The 16,050-nt window shown below is 47.6% G+C and overlaps 7 protein-coding genes across 7 annotated transcripts; 4 read left to right on the forward strand and 3 right to left on the reverse strand.

Annotated features, from left to right (window-relative positions):
• Positions 1 to 305: 305 nt before the first annotated feature.
• Positions 306 to 1,681, reverse strand: FPRO_08720 (uncharacterized protein; the record flags this gene model as incomplete). Its single annotated transcript, XM_031222419.1, has 4 exons — positions 306 to 885; positions 931 to 1,304; positions 1,354 to 1,421; positions 1,474 to 1,681. 4 exons carry the CDS (start codon positions 1,679 to 1,681, stop codon positions 306 to 308), a joined length of 1,230 nt encoding a protein of 409 aa, XP_031087880.1.
• A 2,766-nt stretch (positions 1,682 to 4,447) lies between these two features.
• On the forward strand, positions 4,448 to 5,785 carry FPRO_08721 (uncharacterized protein; the record flags this gene model as incomplete). Its single annotated transcript, XM_031222420.1, has 6 exons — positions 4,448 to 4,474; positions 4,521 to 4,766; positions 4,813 to 5,015; positions 5,064 to 5,155; positions 5,204 to 5,374; positions 5,424 to 5,785. 6 exons carry the CDS (start codon positions 4,448 to 4,450, stop codon positions 5,783 to 5,785), a joined length of 1,101 nt encoding a protein of 366 aa, XP_031087881.1.
• A 524-nt stretch (positions 5,786 to 6,309) lies between these two features.
• On the reverse strand, positions 6,310 to 7,737 carry FPRO_08722 (uncharacterized protein; the record flags this gene model as incomplete). The annotated part of the gene is made up of 1 exon (XM_031222421.1): positions 6,310 to 7,737. One exon carries the CDS (start codon positions 7,735 to 7,737, stop codon positions 6,310 to 6,312), a length of 1,428 nt encoding a protein of 475 aa, XP_031087882.1.
• An 877-nt stretch (positions 7,738 to 8,614) lies between these two features.
• On the forward strand, positions 8,615 to 9,352 carry FPRO_08723 (uncharacterized protein; the record flags this gene model as incomplete). Its single annotated transcript, XM_031222422.1, has 1 exon — positions 8,615 to 9,352. One exon carries the CDS (start codon positions 8,615 to 8,617, stop codon positions 9,350 to 9,352), a length of 738 nt encoding a protein of 245 aa, XP_031087883.1.
• Positions 9,353 to 9,710: 358 nt separating this feature from the next.
• On the forward strand, positions 9,711 to 11,287 carry FPRO_08724 (putative aldehyde dehydrogenase; the record flags this gene model as incomplete). The annotated part of the gene is made up of 3 exons (XM_031222423.1): positions 9,711 to 9,767; positions 9,817 to 9,886; positions 9,939 to 11,287. The coding sequence occupies 3 exons, from the start codon at positions 9,711 to 9,713 to the stop codon at positions 11,285 to 11,287; spliced, it is 1,476 nt and encodes a 491-aa protein (XP_031087884.1).
• A 351-nt stretch (positions 11,288 to 11,638) lies between these two features.
• Positions 11,639 to 13,237, reverse strand: FPRO_08725 (uncharacterized protein; the record flags this gene model as incomplete). Its single annotated transcript, XM_031222424.1, has 3 exons — positions 11,639 to 12,015; positions 12,061 to 12,576; positions 12,622 to 13,237. The coding sequence occupies 3 exons, from the start codon at positions 13,235 to 13,237 to the stop codon at positions 11,639 to 11,641; spliced, it is 1,509 nt and encodes a 502-aa protein (XP_031087885.1).
• Positions 13,238 to 14,041: 804 nt separating this feature from the next.
• FPRO_08726 (uncharacterized protein) lies at positions 14,042 to 16,032 on the forward strand (the record flags this gene model as incomplete). The annotated part of the gene is made up of 2 exons (XM_031222426.1): positions 14,042 to 14,387; positions 14,441 to 16,032. The coding sequence occupies 2 exons, from the start codon at positions 14,042 to 14,044 to the stop codon at positions 16,030 to 16,032; spliced, it is 1,938 nt and encodes a 645-aa protein (XP_031087886.1).
• Between the last annotated feature and the right edge of the window lie 18 nt (positions 16,033 to 16,050).

The following is a 16,050-nucleotide window of genomic DNA, read 5'->3' on the forward strand; positions in this document are numbered from 1 at the left end:
CGATTATCTGTTCGTATCGAATCATCTTGTGACGAGAATAGACCAGAGCTAGATCGCGTAGCTATCCCGAAAGCGTCGACCTGAGCTAACCGTGCCGAGGGCCCGAGGCTTCCGCCCTAACACTAACTTCCCCAATCCGGAGAGCTACAGCTGAAATGCTAGATTTTGGGGTAAGCTTTGAGAGTCTAGAACATACGGTGAAGAGCTAAAAATAAATCAAAGTGTATTAAGATTACATTAAAGGGCTAGGTAATAGTATGCATGTCTCATAAAGAAGCGGCAGAATGGCATTTTCTGTATGTATCTCATTCTCTTAGAGTTGCATCGCTGTCACTTGGTCTGCCGTGGCTCCATTCATCGTCTGCACGTCTCTCTACCACGATCTCTTGTGTAACAACAGTCGTGGCTTTGATACCTCGACTCGGCGAGCTTGGCTCCAACGGACTCTGCGATGCTGCCTCATCGCCACGATTCTGTCCCTGCTCAGCTTTAATACTGACACTAACACCAGGGTATGTTCGGTAGTGTTTCTGAGTGATTGATGGAAGAGGTACTTCATCTTTTCGCAACGTAGATGTATCTTCCATGGAGTCATGACTAATGTCTTGAGTTCGTCTTCGAGACATGCTACGCAGATTCTGACTACTGCGTGTTCGAGTATAGCCGTACCTCGAAGCAGGGTTGCTTCGGCCGAATGAAGACGCAAAGAGCTTGGGCATGAGCTTGGAGAATAGTGGTCGGAGAGTAGGGAGGCATGAGGAAATAATGGCGAGGGTGACTTCTAGGAATGACCATATCGCGGCGTCGACATTATCCCAATTGGGATCTTTTGTTGAAGCGGCTGTCTTTAGTGTTCGGATGCGAATAATGGAGATGATGCAAGTCCTGGTCGTGTTAGTAACGCGCGATACAAGTGATTGAGCTACTTACAGGAAACCGATACTGAAGATGGCCAACAGCATAATCTTTTGTTTCTTCGGAAGGTTCAAGCTTCCAATGACTGGCAATGGCATGCAGAATACTGTGATGTCTGTGACAAGGTTGAAGCCGGCCATGACGTACCAGACCGTGAGAGGGTCGGTGCAATGTCCGTCGAGAGCCGAGTTCCAGAACTTTGCGACAGGTACACAGATGAGAGTATTGAGGAAAGCGATTGTGATAGTCCATGCGACCATGATGACTAGTCCGTAGAACGTCAAGGCCTGTAAGATGGGTATGGCAAAGACTCGTCGGTATTGAAGAAGGATGCCGATTTTGACGAGACACATGGCGACATTGTATACGATGACGGAAGCATAGAACGCCTAGTAAATATTAGCATAACTCAATACCACGGAAGAGAAAAAAACCGACCTTCATGTAAGCAACGTAATTCTCCTTCGACTGCTCCCAAGTATGATGTCCAAGACCATAATTATTCTCTACATCCGCGTCAGCACTCATTCACCCTTCCAACCATTAATCAAAGCTTACCTAGACCAATGGCCACCGCTGCTGCAATTGTAAGGACCTGGGCAGCAGCCATAACTCTATCATCCCAGCCGAGAGAATGGAGAACTTTGTATCGCACATAGAGTCGCAATGCGACGGTGATCGTAGAAAGAATGGAGAAAGTGATGAGAATAGCTTGAATCTCGACCGAGCGAGATGAACTATCCGCCGGCATCGAGCGGGTATCCATAGTTAGATGACTCTCGTCAGCCCAACGGAGATACATTGTGCACTCACGATCAAGACAAATTTTAGCATATGTTTAGAGTCATCAGAAACACATTTCTCTCGCGCGGGGGGACCCCAAGGTCTAGTTAAGTATATCACCTCACGAGAGGGGCTCACAGTTCAGCTCTCACAGATTCCGTCTCACTACTGTAAGAGATCGACGAGCTTGAGCTTATAATGCATATCCAATCATCAATATGTCTCGGCGCAACGTCCCCTGTACAGTGGTGATCTAATCGTGCATCTCTTTCCTCAAGCTGTAATCTCTCGGGCCTGATCTGCGGAGGCAATGATACCCTGGACCTGAAGATTACCGCTGATCGTTGTTTTACTGCGCGGTGGTGCACCAACCAGATCGAGGCGTCAACTGCCGCAGCGTGTTGCGGGCGACGTGAGTGTCGGTGCGGCTTGGATTTGCTAACTGCCGATCACAATATGCCATGTGGTTGGAGTGGGGGAGGGCAGGGGTTTGGTGTTGACACTGACAGGCTTACCGAATGTTCCGAGGTTAAAGAGGAGGGGTTTGTAAGGAATTTGTAACGATGAAGACCTTTTTGTTTCGTCGATCAATTGTTAAAATCTCCACTGGTGATATTGCTCTGCTTAGCCTACTCTGTACGGGCCCAGCAGGTTGGAAAAGACTGATTGCCAAGCCTTATCCTTGTTGAAATATTGAAATGACCTGCATATCAGATCTCATTTTTGCTTTTTCTTTTGGGCTCACCGCTTCGACTGATTCCTGCCTGACAATCGAGCGACATCCAAATGTCGTGATTATCCGTAATTCCGCGGCGTGTCTTTGGTTTCGAGTTAGATCTGTAACATGGCCGGTGACGAACGAAGATCCCGCTGCAGAATGTGAGCATATGATCTCAGCCTGACGGGGGACCCTGGTCGATTAATGGTTTGGGCCCGTCAATATGGCACTGAGATGTCAGTCCGCCTCGACGCTATCGTGACATTTGGCATTGACGTAGTAAATAGTCCAATTAGCGTAGGAAGCGATTACTCACGCTATGAGGTATTTGTTCATGACGGCGCGTTGGCCCTCTCGTGACTCGGTTTGAGCTCAGACATACCCTGATAGAGAGTCATGGCAACTCAAATCATCTGAGGGTACCCCACTAAAACATTTCTTGGTTTCATGGACTCAAAACATTACATGAAACATTTGGTGATGTTTGGGGTGTAATACACTACCCTATATGTCGTATAATATACGTTCGCTTGCACGATATTTTCTGCAGAGGATTTACCGGGGCCTCTACGCGACGTTGTATTACTTCCAAACTACTCCATAAATTTAACTAAGTACAGGCGATCTCACATATGCCTGCTCACCGCGTGAATTGCCAATGCGACTCTATATTGCTCCATTTTACAATTAAAAGGCTCCAGTTGAACGTTACATGGTAGTTTTCCCTCGACTGTCGATCCTATGAGGTCACCTTTGGTCTCCTTAAGTCCCCCAAGAAACAGTTTCCGAGCAACACCGTTAAGCGATTGAACCTCCCTCGTCATGATGAAACAGTCTCGAACTGGCAACGTTTGGAGTCTTGGCGAAATGCAGCTCTTTGTGAATAGAGTTGGTCGATCAGCGAGTCGCTTGACACGATGCAGATCAGCGACATTTTCGTCGGCGCCACTTACATTGGACATCGACAAAAGCACCATTGTCTATAACGCTGCTGCCGTAGATCCGTTGAGTTCTTGGGCGTGAGATGACGCATTCGATGGTCATGTAATAACGCCTCTACTTATGATGCATGTCTCGGACCAACGGCTTTTGCTTCGGGGACTGGTAGCTGGCATGAGGTATGCAGAGTGAGGTTCTCTGATCTTTGGAGGAATTCTTCGGATATATGGTGGCTGATTGTAGGATTATGATCAGATGGAAGCCCAAGATAATTGGCATTGAGTGCAAGCCAAAGCTCTGGGCGACACTGTCAAGCCACGAGTTTACCCACCCCAATAGCTGGCTTTGACGTTGGATCTGCATAAGCACAATTGGATATTTACTAATCATGCGTTCAAATGCTGGAACAGGTCCTGGACCTAATAGCTTCCTCAGAAACTTACTGCTTCAGTATAGCAGGTCTATAATAGACACCGTTAAACCCTCGATTCATAGCCATGTCGGTCTAGACATTGTCCAACTTGCTCAATCTGGCAATCCCTTCGCCAAGACATACGCCAAATCACCTCATCATCACTCCCAACAATCCGTTTTCTCAATGATGCCTTTGCCACGTGCCGACCTCAACCTTCATTTCCCAGCCTCACCAACTAAGCGAGCATATCTGCGTAAGCGTCACGACGTCTTTACTCTCATACCAAATCGCTACACCCAACTGACTTTGCATAACATACCAGCACTGTCCATCACCAACAACAGGCTCGACTCTTGTAGTCTCACTACCCAGTTATTTTAGCTTTGTGGTTGCTCAGACTCCCGTCTAGCCCTTGCATACGGAATGCGCCACGTCCCGTCCGCTAAGAGATTCCGGATAGCGTATGAAAACGGAAAGGCAAACTTTATTCTCTTGCTCGCGAAAGAGCGAGGATGGTATTTAGAGAGGGTGTCATCACATTCGTGGACGGATGCATTTGCTGGTTTTTTTCTTCCATGGTTTACATATAGCGTTGCTCGTACGTGCGTACAGTATTAAGCAGCCCTTTCTACGACGACGCTCTCATACAAGATTGAAGGCATAATAACACCGCAGCCATGGCGATAGGACCGTCAACCCTTCTGGTCAGCATTATTGTTTCCGTCTTGTGAGTTAGCTAATAGGGTGCAGATCACAGAATGGACGCTTATAGCCTTGTCGACACTCGTCATCATCGCGCGAATTTACCTCCGACTCGTCATCCAAAAACGAAGGCTCATCGATAGCGACATATGGATGATTCTAGCATGGGCAGCTGGTATCACCGTGGCGTCGTTCTGCGTCACGTATGTTCACATGGGGGTGATGGAGCCATGGGTCGACGGCACTTTGAACGACTATGCTGGAACTCGCGAGGATAAAGAATTCGTTCTCAAGGTACGACATGCTTATATGGTGTATGAGGTGGACTAACATTTGGTAGTTACTTTGGATCTGTGCTCTGCCTTTCTTCACGGCGTTTTATCTCTGCAAGGCTGCTCTGCTTGCTGTTTACCGCCAGGTCATTCCTGTTCATATGCACAAGAGGAGAATGTTTCTGTGGGCCACTGTTCTTTACGTCGCTCTATCTTATATCGTCACAATGGTTCTTCCATTTTGTGTCTGTATCCCGGTCACTCGATTCTGGTAAGTCATCGTTACCGGTAAAATATTCCAACTTGCTAATAGTTATAGGTCGTTGGAACCTGGCAACAAATGTCCTCACAATGCTGCAATGATGTTCTTGAAGACTTCTTGGGCTCTGCATTTTGCTGGCGATGTGTTCAGTAAGCGCTTCCCTTTGAAGATGGCATAACCTAAGCTAACAGACTCAGTCTTCATTCTTCCCTGGCTTATCGTACCTGATCTCATGATCAAAGGATGGCTGCGAGTTGGTGTTTACTTGACCTTCCTTCTCGGCATCATCAACATGGTCATCAGCATCGTCCGCTTCCATGAACTATTCATACTCGGAGCCAACCGCAAAGTCTCCATCGTCGAAGCCCGTAAGTCCCTCACTCAAACCCACCCAAAAGCATACTAAGAAACCCATAGACTTCTGGAATACCCTGGATCTGTATCTCGGTCTGGTCATCGCCTGTCTCCCCTCATTACGGCCATACTTCGACCTCGCTGCCAACTCACGCGCATTCAACAGCATTCGAGGAAAGGGAACAAGCCAAAGCAGTCGCTACACCACTGATTCCATCCAGAAACCTGAGGCAGCGAGACTTGCGCAGGATCAATCGGGTATTTCGCCTAGTCGGCCTATCAGACGCTTATCACAATCATCTCAAGACTTTGACCTAGAGTCTTGTCCTGACTCGTCAGATTCACACGAGGATGCAAAGAATAAGGCTTTTGAGATTGAATTGGCTCGGGTTCGTACTCGTGTGAAGGAGTCATCTGATGAGTAAAATATACACACGGGGAAGAGTATATCAGCGCGACTTGCAAGGACACTATCTATCACAAGTATGGAACGAGGACTAATACGTTCATTCGTTTTGGGATGGTCTGCTACAACCCATACTGTAAAGAAATTGATAACAATCACTGTTTTCAACTTCACAAAGTGCTAAAGTATTACATATTACATATTACACATTCACAACTGGCACTAATACACTTCCGGCCATGAAGCCACTCAAGTTTACTTCCAAAGGCAGAATTCTTCAAAGAACAGTCCATTGTATTGGTATGCTGTGGCGCAATCTATGCTATTGTAGATCAAGTACCAAACCGAGGCTAGACTCGGGCCCAATCTAGACCTGAGAGATCCAACTGTCCTTATTTCCCCCCACCACGGAGAACTTTGCCGAGTCGAGAGCTTGCAAGAGGAATGAAGATTACCGGTAGGTGCTGGCTGAATTGGAAGCAATTTAATTGTGTGTCTGGTCTCTGGGTACCTTACGTCTTAGTCCCGAGATCCTTTCACTCTTTATGTCGGTATGATGGATCCATTACGCCTAGGATTTCTGTCCTTCAACATGGGATGGTTGGGATATTTCTCCCTAAGCTTCGCCTTAAGCACGGGATTTTTCTCCAAAAGCATCCGAAGATATCTTTCTCGTGCCCGTTGCCGTCGAAGTTTTCTCAAATAGGTGAACACGGCCTCGTAATCTGGAATCGGATGTCCAGTCGGCCTCCGGGGTGTAAGGGACTCCTCACCCTGATCAGAATGCTTATCCTTGGAGCTTTTCAAGTCCTTCTGACTTTCTACCTTTGGTTCCTTGTTGATCTCCTTGTCTTTTTCTTGATGGGGCGTCTTGTAGGTCTTCACAGACTCCTTGGTCTTCTCATTCGTCTCCTCAGTTTCGATGGATAGCTTGGCCTTGTCAAGGTTCTCGGTTTTCCCAGGCGCAATGTAAAGCTTATCCTGGTTTTTCTCTTTGTGGCCAATTTTAGAAATGGTTAGCTTCGATTTCAGGCTGTCAAAATGGCTGGAAACAGGTTCTTTCGCTGTGAAGTTGTTAATCTCGATGGCCACCGCGTTGTCAAACAAACTAGAGCGCGTAGGCATGGGGCGTTCCGAGGCCGTGTTTGTTTTCGTCTCTGGTTTCTTTTTGCTGTCCTTATTCTCCGTTTGAAGCTTTGCTTTAGAATCTTGCTTCTTGTTAGGGTCGTTTTTGAGCTTTTCTTGCTCCTCCCTTCTCCTGCCCTCGGCGAAGACATTATCATAAGGCTTTTTGAGTCTGGTCATGCTGTCCTCGCCGACCATAGGATGCGGTGTCTTGTTGACCCTGTTTTCCCGCTGAGGTTTGACGTATTTATGGTCCGTAGGCTTAATCTGCTGCTTTTCCCCGAACTTTTCGTATGACTCGCTGTTCTTGATCTTGTCGATAGAATTATCCTTCCACTGTTTTGTGGTTTCAGACTTCTTATTATCGTAGGCAGACGTGCGGTTTGAACGATATGGCTTAAATAAATCAGGCTGCACTTTCGATTTGTTCTTATACTTTATGTTTTCGTCCTCATGTTTCTTGTGTTCGTGTCTCTCCAAATCCATGTGTTTGTGGGTTGCGCCCATGTTCTCGTCATGTTTTGAAGAAAACTCCGCTGGTTGTTCGGTCTTGGTCGATTCTTCTTGTACATTCTCGTCAGGCTTGTCCTTTGATACGTCCTTGCCATCAGTCGTCGCCGTGAGTTTATGATAGACGATGGTGGTGGAGTCCTTGCTGCCGTGCTGGGCGTGAGTTTGAAGGTGGTCGTGCTTTTCACTTTTGGGCTTCCACTTGAGGTCTGGTGATCCCTTAACGTTGACGCTGCCCAACTCTGCTGAGTCGTCCTTGTTGACAGGATGAGCAATGACATGAGTAAGGCCCACCAGGAAGATAAGGAGGAGTCGGGGGAGGCATGGAGGTGCCATCTTGAAGGATGATGGGGAGAGAGTATGGGGGTGTGTAAGGACAGAGTGCCCCCTTTGAGACGGGAGCAGGATGTGGTGTCTGTTGAGGAGTGTCTGAATGGGGGAGGAAGCGCTGAATTTATAGACAAATGGTCTTGGCAGGAAGATACGTATTACTACATATTACAACTTGGCTTATGGGCTGCTCAATTACGGCGTCTACTCAAACTTTTGAGGTATTTTGTTTGCAGTGCTGAGGCTGACACGCAAAACCTTAACTCCGCAATCAACATGTCGTGAGTGTTGACATCACCATTCAAGGAATACTTCTCAGTGGATTATTTTCATCGTGCAATTTAGAAACCTTGATTGAAACATCACCGATGTATTCCAAGGAACTATCTCTTAGTCGATGTGTCTTCGATCGTTGACTCAATAGATAGTCCCAAAACTGCATAACAGACCACGAGGCTGAGGTCAGATCTGATCAAGTGTTATTCCTCGTACTTTGAACCGAATTTGAACTCAAGATATAATCATAGATAAGTCTGTTGATATCCTGAGGTGCTTTCGTTCAACATGTTGCCAACCCTGCCCCCCCTAGGATACGTCTCTCATTGTTAGCAGAGGCCTTTCCTTGACGCGTTTTCCTGGCTCTCAAAATGTCTCATTTCCCTCACTGGTCTCTGTCTCGGTTACACTTTTGCCGAAAAATATGCCAATAGCCACCGGCCACTTTAAGGATCCCGACACAAAACTCGCCGACCTATCGGAGACTTCGCATAAATAAAACAATCCGCAAAGTCTCCTCACAAACACATATAAAAAGTCCATTCTGAGCCAACCTTATAGCCACAACTCATTCAGTCATCCAAAACATCGATCAATTGCCCTCACAATGTCAACCCCTCTTGAACTCTTCTCCCTCTCATGGGGCATGTATCCCCGCCGCGTCCTCATCTATCTCGCCGAGAAAAACCTACTCAGATCACCACTCATTAAAGTTACAGAAGTAACCGTTTCTCCCAATAGCAATAGCCTGACCGCGCCCGGAAAGCCCAAGGGCACAGCGCCAATCTTACGACTTCCAGATGGAGTGTTCATCAAGCAGTCAATCGCCATTTTGGAGTACTTTGAAGACATTTGCGATAATCCTCAGCTGCCATGGCAAGTTGAACTTGCTAAGGATGCTGGTGGCAGTATGCTTGGAAGGACGGCGGAGGAGAAAGCACGCGTCAGGGAGGTTTTGGGTCTTGCGGATGAAGTCACCAGCCAGTTTGGCTTTGCGTGCCACAAGGGGACAGCGCTGTTCAAAATGCTTGAGGAGACGCACCCGTTCACAGCGAAACTTGCTCTTGAGTACTGCACCAAGAATCTCAAATTGCTGGAGAAATACTATGAGGGGGATACTCGCTTTGATGGAGATGGACAGGTCACTATTGCTGATTGTGTCTTGTACTCGACTCTGCACTTTGCCAAAGACCTCTACTCCCTCGATCTTCTGGCAGACCCTGAGTTGGTTAGTCTTCGGGCATTTTACTCTTGGTTCAGTGGAAGAGAAAGTGTCCAGGTTCCGGAAAACCATTTCCCTGCTCAGATCAAGGAATTGGCGAGTCAATGGCTTCCTGTGGAGTAACTTTGAGTGGCAACAAGAATAAACTCTTTACACGTTCACAGAATCAACGACTCCAGATACAGATATAGAATTGTTTTATGTATAATGATATAGAATTATGGATAAATACTCTCATTAGCTCTGCCAGATCCACTCCACCACGATCATCATCTCGGGCCGTTGATAGCGCCGCGTCTCGGCTGCATTGTTTCACGGCTGTTCCCCCTCCCGAAATATTGCGGGGGTGGCGCATCAACTTCTCGGATGTTTTGCCTATCAAGTTCGTGGTTGATGTCATGTGAAACAATCTCGTCATTGATAAATTGAGACATTTCTCAATACTCAAACTCACACAAATACCAAACACTCACCATTCAAAATGAGCTCGACGAATGGAAACGAGGCAATCAAGCCTCTTATGCTAATTGATGGCCAAGTAAAAGCCAGATCCCTGCTCGTTGATTAAACTGAACTGACTGTATCAGTTGATCGGCGCCTCTGATGGCAACACTTTTCCCCTCTTTAACCCAGCGACGGGCGATAAAGTCGCAGATGGTAAAACACACGATCCCCGCTCAAAGTCTCAGCTAAAAGTCTACCGCTCAAGTCCCCGAAGCCACAAAAGACGATGTCAACAACGCCGTCGCAGCTGCACAGCGCGCCTTTCCTGTATGGTCTGCATTAGATCCCGCCATACGTGGCGGCTACATGAAGAAACTCGCGGGTCTGATCCGACAACATAACGACGAACTGGCTTTACTCGAGGCAAAGTCAATGGGTCGTCCACTACCTGAGTTCTTTGAAGGGTACGCCGCTGCTGCGAGTTATGAGTACTACGCTGAGGCTTGGCCTCATATCCAAGGCCAGGCGAGTCTCAACACGCCGGGCTATGTCACCATGACCCTACGTCAGCCATTTGGCGTTGTCGGTGCTATTATTCCCTGGAACGCCGCTCTCCTCTTCTTCGCGGGGAAGACGGCGCCCGCACTTATCACTGGAAATACAGTCGTGCTCAAGTCAAGCGAGAAAGCACCGCTCGGCGCAGCCAAGTTCGCCGAGCTAATCCACAAGGCGGGCTTTCCACCTGGTGTCTTCAACGTCATATCCGGCCACGGCAACCCCTCAGGAGCAGCCCTCTCATCACACATGGACGTACGCGCAATCTCCTTCACTGGCTCGGGACGAACAGGACGGGCGATTCAGGAAGCAGCTGCCAAGTCCAACCTGAAGAAAGTCATCCTCGAACTCGGTGGCAAATCGCCTGTTATTATTTTCGATGATGCGGACATTGAACAGGCTGCTAAGGACACTATGCACAGTATTCAGTGGAACAGTGGACAGGTCTGCATGGCGAATTCTCGCGTTTACGTGCAGGACAACATTGCCGAGGCCTTCATTGAAGCTAGTAAGAAGGCACTTGCAGCTGCGAAGCCAGGTGATCCGAGGCAAAAGGGCGTTGATCACGGCCCGCAAGCGGACAAGACTCAGTACGAGACAGTTCTGTCTTATATAGATGAGGGTAAAAAGTCAGGAAAGCTAGTTCAAGGTGGGAAGGGGAGTTATGACAAGACGGGAGGCTTCTTCATTGAGCCGACCATCTTTTTGGACACGGCTGAAAATGCGAAGATAATGAAGGAAGAGATCTTCGGGCCTGTCGTGAACATCAACGTCATAAAAACAGAGGAAGAGGCTATCCAGAAGGCGAATGATACAGAGTATGGTCTGTATGCTGCAGTTTACACCAAGAACATTGATCGGGCTATGAGGGTCACACAGCAGCTCAACTCGGGCTATGTTGGCATCAACTGCACTAGTCCTACGACTGCGCGAGATCTTCCATTTGGGGGTTACAAGTCTTCGGGGCAGGGTAGAGAGGGCTGGCTTTATAGTATGGATAACTTCTTGGAGGTCAAGAGTGTGATGATGAAGGTGGACACGGGTAGTCCCAAAGTGTAACTAGAGCCCTGGAGGTTTTCTGTTCAATATACTCATATCTGGCCATAATAGGGTTTTCTGCCAACTATCATATCCGCGAACGACCAATATTTCTCGCAGCTCAGACTCCTAGTCCATCCAAAAGGCATCCAAATCGGAAGAAACTCAACGTCCACATTGATGAAGCTCTTCCAGAGATTAATCTCCCTCAACCACGGCTTCGTCTGCATCGCAAACGTGACAGCCGTACAGTACCTCAACAAATCATCCTCATCAACCCCCATCACCAATATCAAATCCGCCCTATGCACAACCCTATCCCCAAACTTATCCTTCAGCACATCCAGCCTCTTCCCCGTAGTTTGATGCGCACTAAACTCTGTGCCAAAGGATAAACTTCCACTCCCACGACCGGCCGCGACTGTCGAGGAAGCTTGTGTTTCTGCGGTTGAAGATGCCCACCATGAAGGGGTAGTAGTGCGGTGCAGACCAGAGACGGAGTAGGGCGAAATGTGCGGTGGGGTGCTTTTGGGAGAATGAGCGTGCGGTGGGGATTACTTGGGGCCATTTGGAGGGGTCGACGAAGGTTGGGGGGTAGGTCATGGGGAAGTTACCGTATTGGTCTTGGTAGTTGATGAAGAGGTCGAGTTTGGTTGGGCGGTGGTGTTCTGTGTTGGCTGTTGCGATGCCGAGAACGACTTCGGGATGGTTTTGCATGTATGCTGGGGCTATGACACCAGCTTGGTACACTGTGACTTGTTAGTCAAGTCTCGTAGCAGCGGGGGATGACGAACGATGAGCGATAATAGGACGGACCGTGAGACTCCATTCCACAGGGTACACGTCCCCAAAGTATCTCTCCGTCTTATAAAACTCCTTCCACTCCTTCCAGAACTCCTTATCACGAAACTTATAGCTCGTTCTCGTCCTTCGATCAGGCCGCACTTTACTTCGCTCCCTAGGGTCAAAAACTCCCGACTTTCGAAACTCATCGCACTGGCTTGAGTTGACAAACATGGTTGGTAACTTTGCAACATCCGAGTTAGGGAAGAACATGGCGATCATGGCGAATGCTTGCACAATGTCCTGCACGATGAAGCTATGCGGCCAGGGATACTGAGGATCTTGAACGTAGTCGTCGTAGTCGCCGCGGAGCTCAAGCCACTCGAGAATCTCAGCTATGAAAAATATCCAATCTATTGAGCCCACGTGAGGTGTCTTGAGCATGGCGCGGAGTGTTTCTTGGAGCAGTTTGTATTTGGTGTTATACTCTGGCTCGAGGTCTCCAGCGTGGAAAGACTCCTTGAAGCCTGCGCTTGTTAGCATTGATCATGTTGGCCAAGTGAAGTACTTACTAAAAGCCCTGTCTCGCTCCATCATCTCCATGGGATCAGACTCCTCAAGCCGTCGATCATATGACAGTGTCTTGTACGCGTTCAGCAACCCCGTCCGCTGTAGAAGTGCCTTTTGCGATTTCTTCAACTTATCACTCCTCGCCTGCAAAAGAGCCGTCTCCCAAACCTTGGGCGGACCCCAAATATTATCCTGATCATCATGCTTCACCATTCGCATCGCCTTCATCGGATCCTTGCCCTTATTAATAGCTTCCAGCCCCTTGACGAAATGTCTAGCGGTACTGGGCAAAATCCCATCTTCGGTACTCGCAACACCATTCCTAATCTGGCAGAACGCAGCACTCTTCTTATCAGAGGTGAGTTCATCCGGGAAGAGGATCGCGTCTTCGACCTCGTTGGCTTTGTTGTAAAACATGTATGGTGATTTAGCTATTTCGGTGTCTTTGCGCATGGTGACCTTTTTGTTGCTCACGTCGAAGAGCCGGAATTCTGATCTTTCGTCGGCGATGGTGTCCCAGAGGCTTTTGAGGTTCTCGCCGGGCTTGATCTGGCGGGTGCGCATGGTCTTTTCGTTACGGTAGAGGCTGCGGAGGAGGGATTTCATGTGAATGTACATGTCGCGAGGTGTTCTCATACGCCAGGCGTTGCGGAGTTGCTATCACTGGTCAGTTGACTTATGAAGATTTTACAGGGGACTTACCATGCTGACAATGTTGCACAAGTCCATGTGTGGTTCGCCTGGCACAAGTCCCAGATATACACATTATAGTCATCCGGGAAACCAAACATATACTTTCAAAGATTACCAGTTAGCTTCATGAGATCCGGCCCAAGCTCTGGAATATTAAACCAATCTTTCTTCGAAGCCCTTTCAAATCTTTGTTTATTCCGATACGCCTAGAGCTGCCCGTGAGGAGTCGCATTGATAACACGACCAGTCTTACCATTTCGTACCATATTAAGTTCTGCCCTCTGTATAGGTGGGACAGGGTGGCTCTTAATAGGTAAACTAGTCTACACTACAATTATTTATTTAGATTATATAGGGTATAGTAATTCTAAACAATATTTAAGTATTATAACTCTAATAAAAGGAGATTTAATATGTGTTAGGGTTAAATTAACATAATGAAGTTCTACTAACAGTTAATAAGTCTAATTAGTTGCTCATAATCAGAACATTCAGCTTGGCAGACACCTCGAACCTATCAGCTCCCTCCGAGCACGCTGTTGCTAGGTCTCAACTGGGAGCTGCTGTTGGTATGCCTTAATTTTCAGGAGTTTATGGAGGGGTAATGTAATTGAACCACCATCAAAAAAGCTCAAAAAGTCTGAAAGGTGTAACTTCATTCAATTATCTCGCCTACCCTTCCAGGCTCTGTCTCCACACTACTTCAAAACCATCGCTACCTCGCCCTGCATGGAAACCAGTATTAGATACCAGGAAAACCTTTGCCCCATTTGTCAGGGCATCCTTCTTGTCAGAACTTCTGATGCGTCCAAAGGCTGGGTGAAAGCCACGGGGCAAACCCTTCAAATATTTAGGGAAGCTGTGGAGAATAAGTGTATTATCTGCTCAGTTGTATGGTATCTGAGCCGTCAGTATCGCCACCTTTGGTCCGAATCGCCTGAACTATGGGAGCCTATGAACTTTTGGGCTCATATAGACTCATGTGAACAAAATATTATTAAGCTTCATGTTCTGTACAATAACCCTCTTAAGAATCAGACTACTGAGGCCAAATTTCGTCTCATTTCCACAAACGGTATGTTCCAACTTCAAGCGATCTGAAAACATTTCTGATACCTTCATATTCAGATTTTGAACATCGTCTGAATCTTGACTTCCCCGCCCTCGAAGCCACTGTGGCGCAAACTTCTCAGTTAATGACCGGACTACAATGGCTCAATAATTGCCGCTCTTCCCATCTCCGTTGTTGCGAGTCACGCCCTTCAGCTGCGAGCTGGCTACCGACGCGGCTGCTTGATGTTGGAAACGAAGGATGTACAAGCTGGAGACTCTGCATCACATCAGAAGACGCGATCTTACCACCATCAGCTCCGTACATGACGCTTAGTTACCGTTGGGGCCCAGACCCTCATCTACGTCTCTTATCATCAAACATCGCAAGCTTTCGGCAAGGTCAACCTATTATGAACCTTCCTGTTCTGTTTAAGGATGTCATTAAGGTCTCTCACCATTTTTCTATCCGGTATCTCTGGATTGATTCCTTATGCATCATCCAAGACTCGGAAGAAGATTGGGAAAAGGAATCCTTGACAATGCAATATGTTTATTCCAACTCTACATGCAACCTCGCCGCATCGGCATCTGAAAGTCCAGAAAGTAGGCTTACCTATAAAAGAAACTTGGACTTCATCCGCCCTGGTAAGGTTCAAAGCTCACTATTTTCTGATAGGCTCCGGAGTTTCTATATTTATGATAAAACGTACTGGAACCGGCAGATCTTCGCTGGCCCCCTACATAATCGAGGCTGGGTCTTTCAAGAGTGGTTCCTTTCACCGCGTGTCCTGTACTTCGGCAAAAATCAACTCCTCTGGGAGTGTCGGACTAATCATCGATGCGAGGTATTTCCCGAAGGCATACCGTCACATTACTCCGACAAGGCAATGGATTCATTCATGGAGCACCGACTGGGCATGAATCCAGTGCAGGCGAAGAGAATGACTTTGGGGACATTCAATCTTTGGAGTGATCTTGTCCAACAATACTCTCGATGCAATCTTACCAGACATTCCGATAAACTTCACGCCATAGCAGGCATTGCTAAGCTGTTTGAGGAATTCACTGGCGACGAATATGTAGCAGGACTATGGAAGTCATACTTCACCGCCATGTTGGACTGGAGAGTATTCGAACCCAAGTCGTGTGACTCTACGGGTTATCGTGCCCCTTCATGGTCTTGGGCATCTGTGGATAGTCCTGTTCGGACTTTTGGTCTCTCAGCCAAGGCAGAGTTTCTCGTGGAACTGGCCAAATTGGTCATCGAAACTCGGACACCTGATAAAATGTCCGCCATTGTTGGCGCCTCTGCCGTGCTCAAAGCTCGGGTCATACCGGTTGTTTGCCAGTCAATCCGTATGCCGTTTGCTACTTTCCAGGCTCCTGCTGGCAAGTTCAAAGTACAAATTTACCCAGACACTATCGATCTGAAATTGACGGACGGCGACAAAATTTCATACATGCCCTTGAAACTTGATTATCAATATGGGGAGAGTGGCGAAAGAATCCCCTACGTGGTTTGCTTAATGCTAGAGGAAAATGCCCAATCACTTGCGCTCCAAAGTCAATATCGTCGACTAGGATGCTTCGTCCTTAGGCAGGAGTATGGTGATGAGATGACAGCGCTCTGCTTCGGATCTGAAACCAGGAAGGTTGAGATTATTTAACTACCTCACTATTTTAGC

Source organism: Fusarium proliferatum (assembly GCF_900067095.1).
Source record: "Fusarium proliferatum ET1 genome assembly, contig: FPRO_scaffold011, whole genome shotgun sequence".
Lineage (NCBI taxonomy): Eukaryota > Fungi > Ascomycota > Sordariomycetes > Hypocreales > Nectriaceae > Fusarium > Fusarium proliferatum.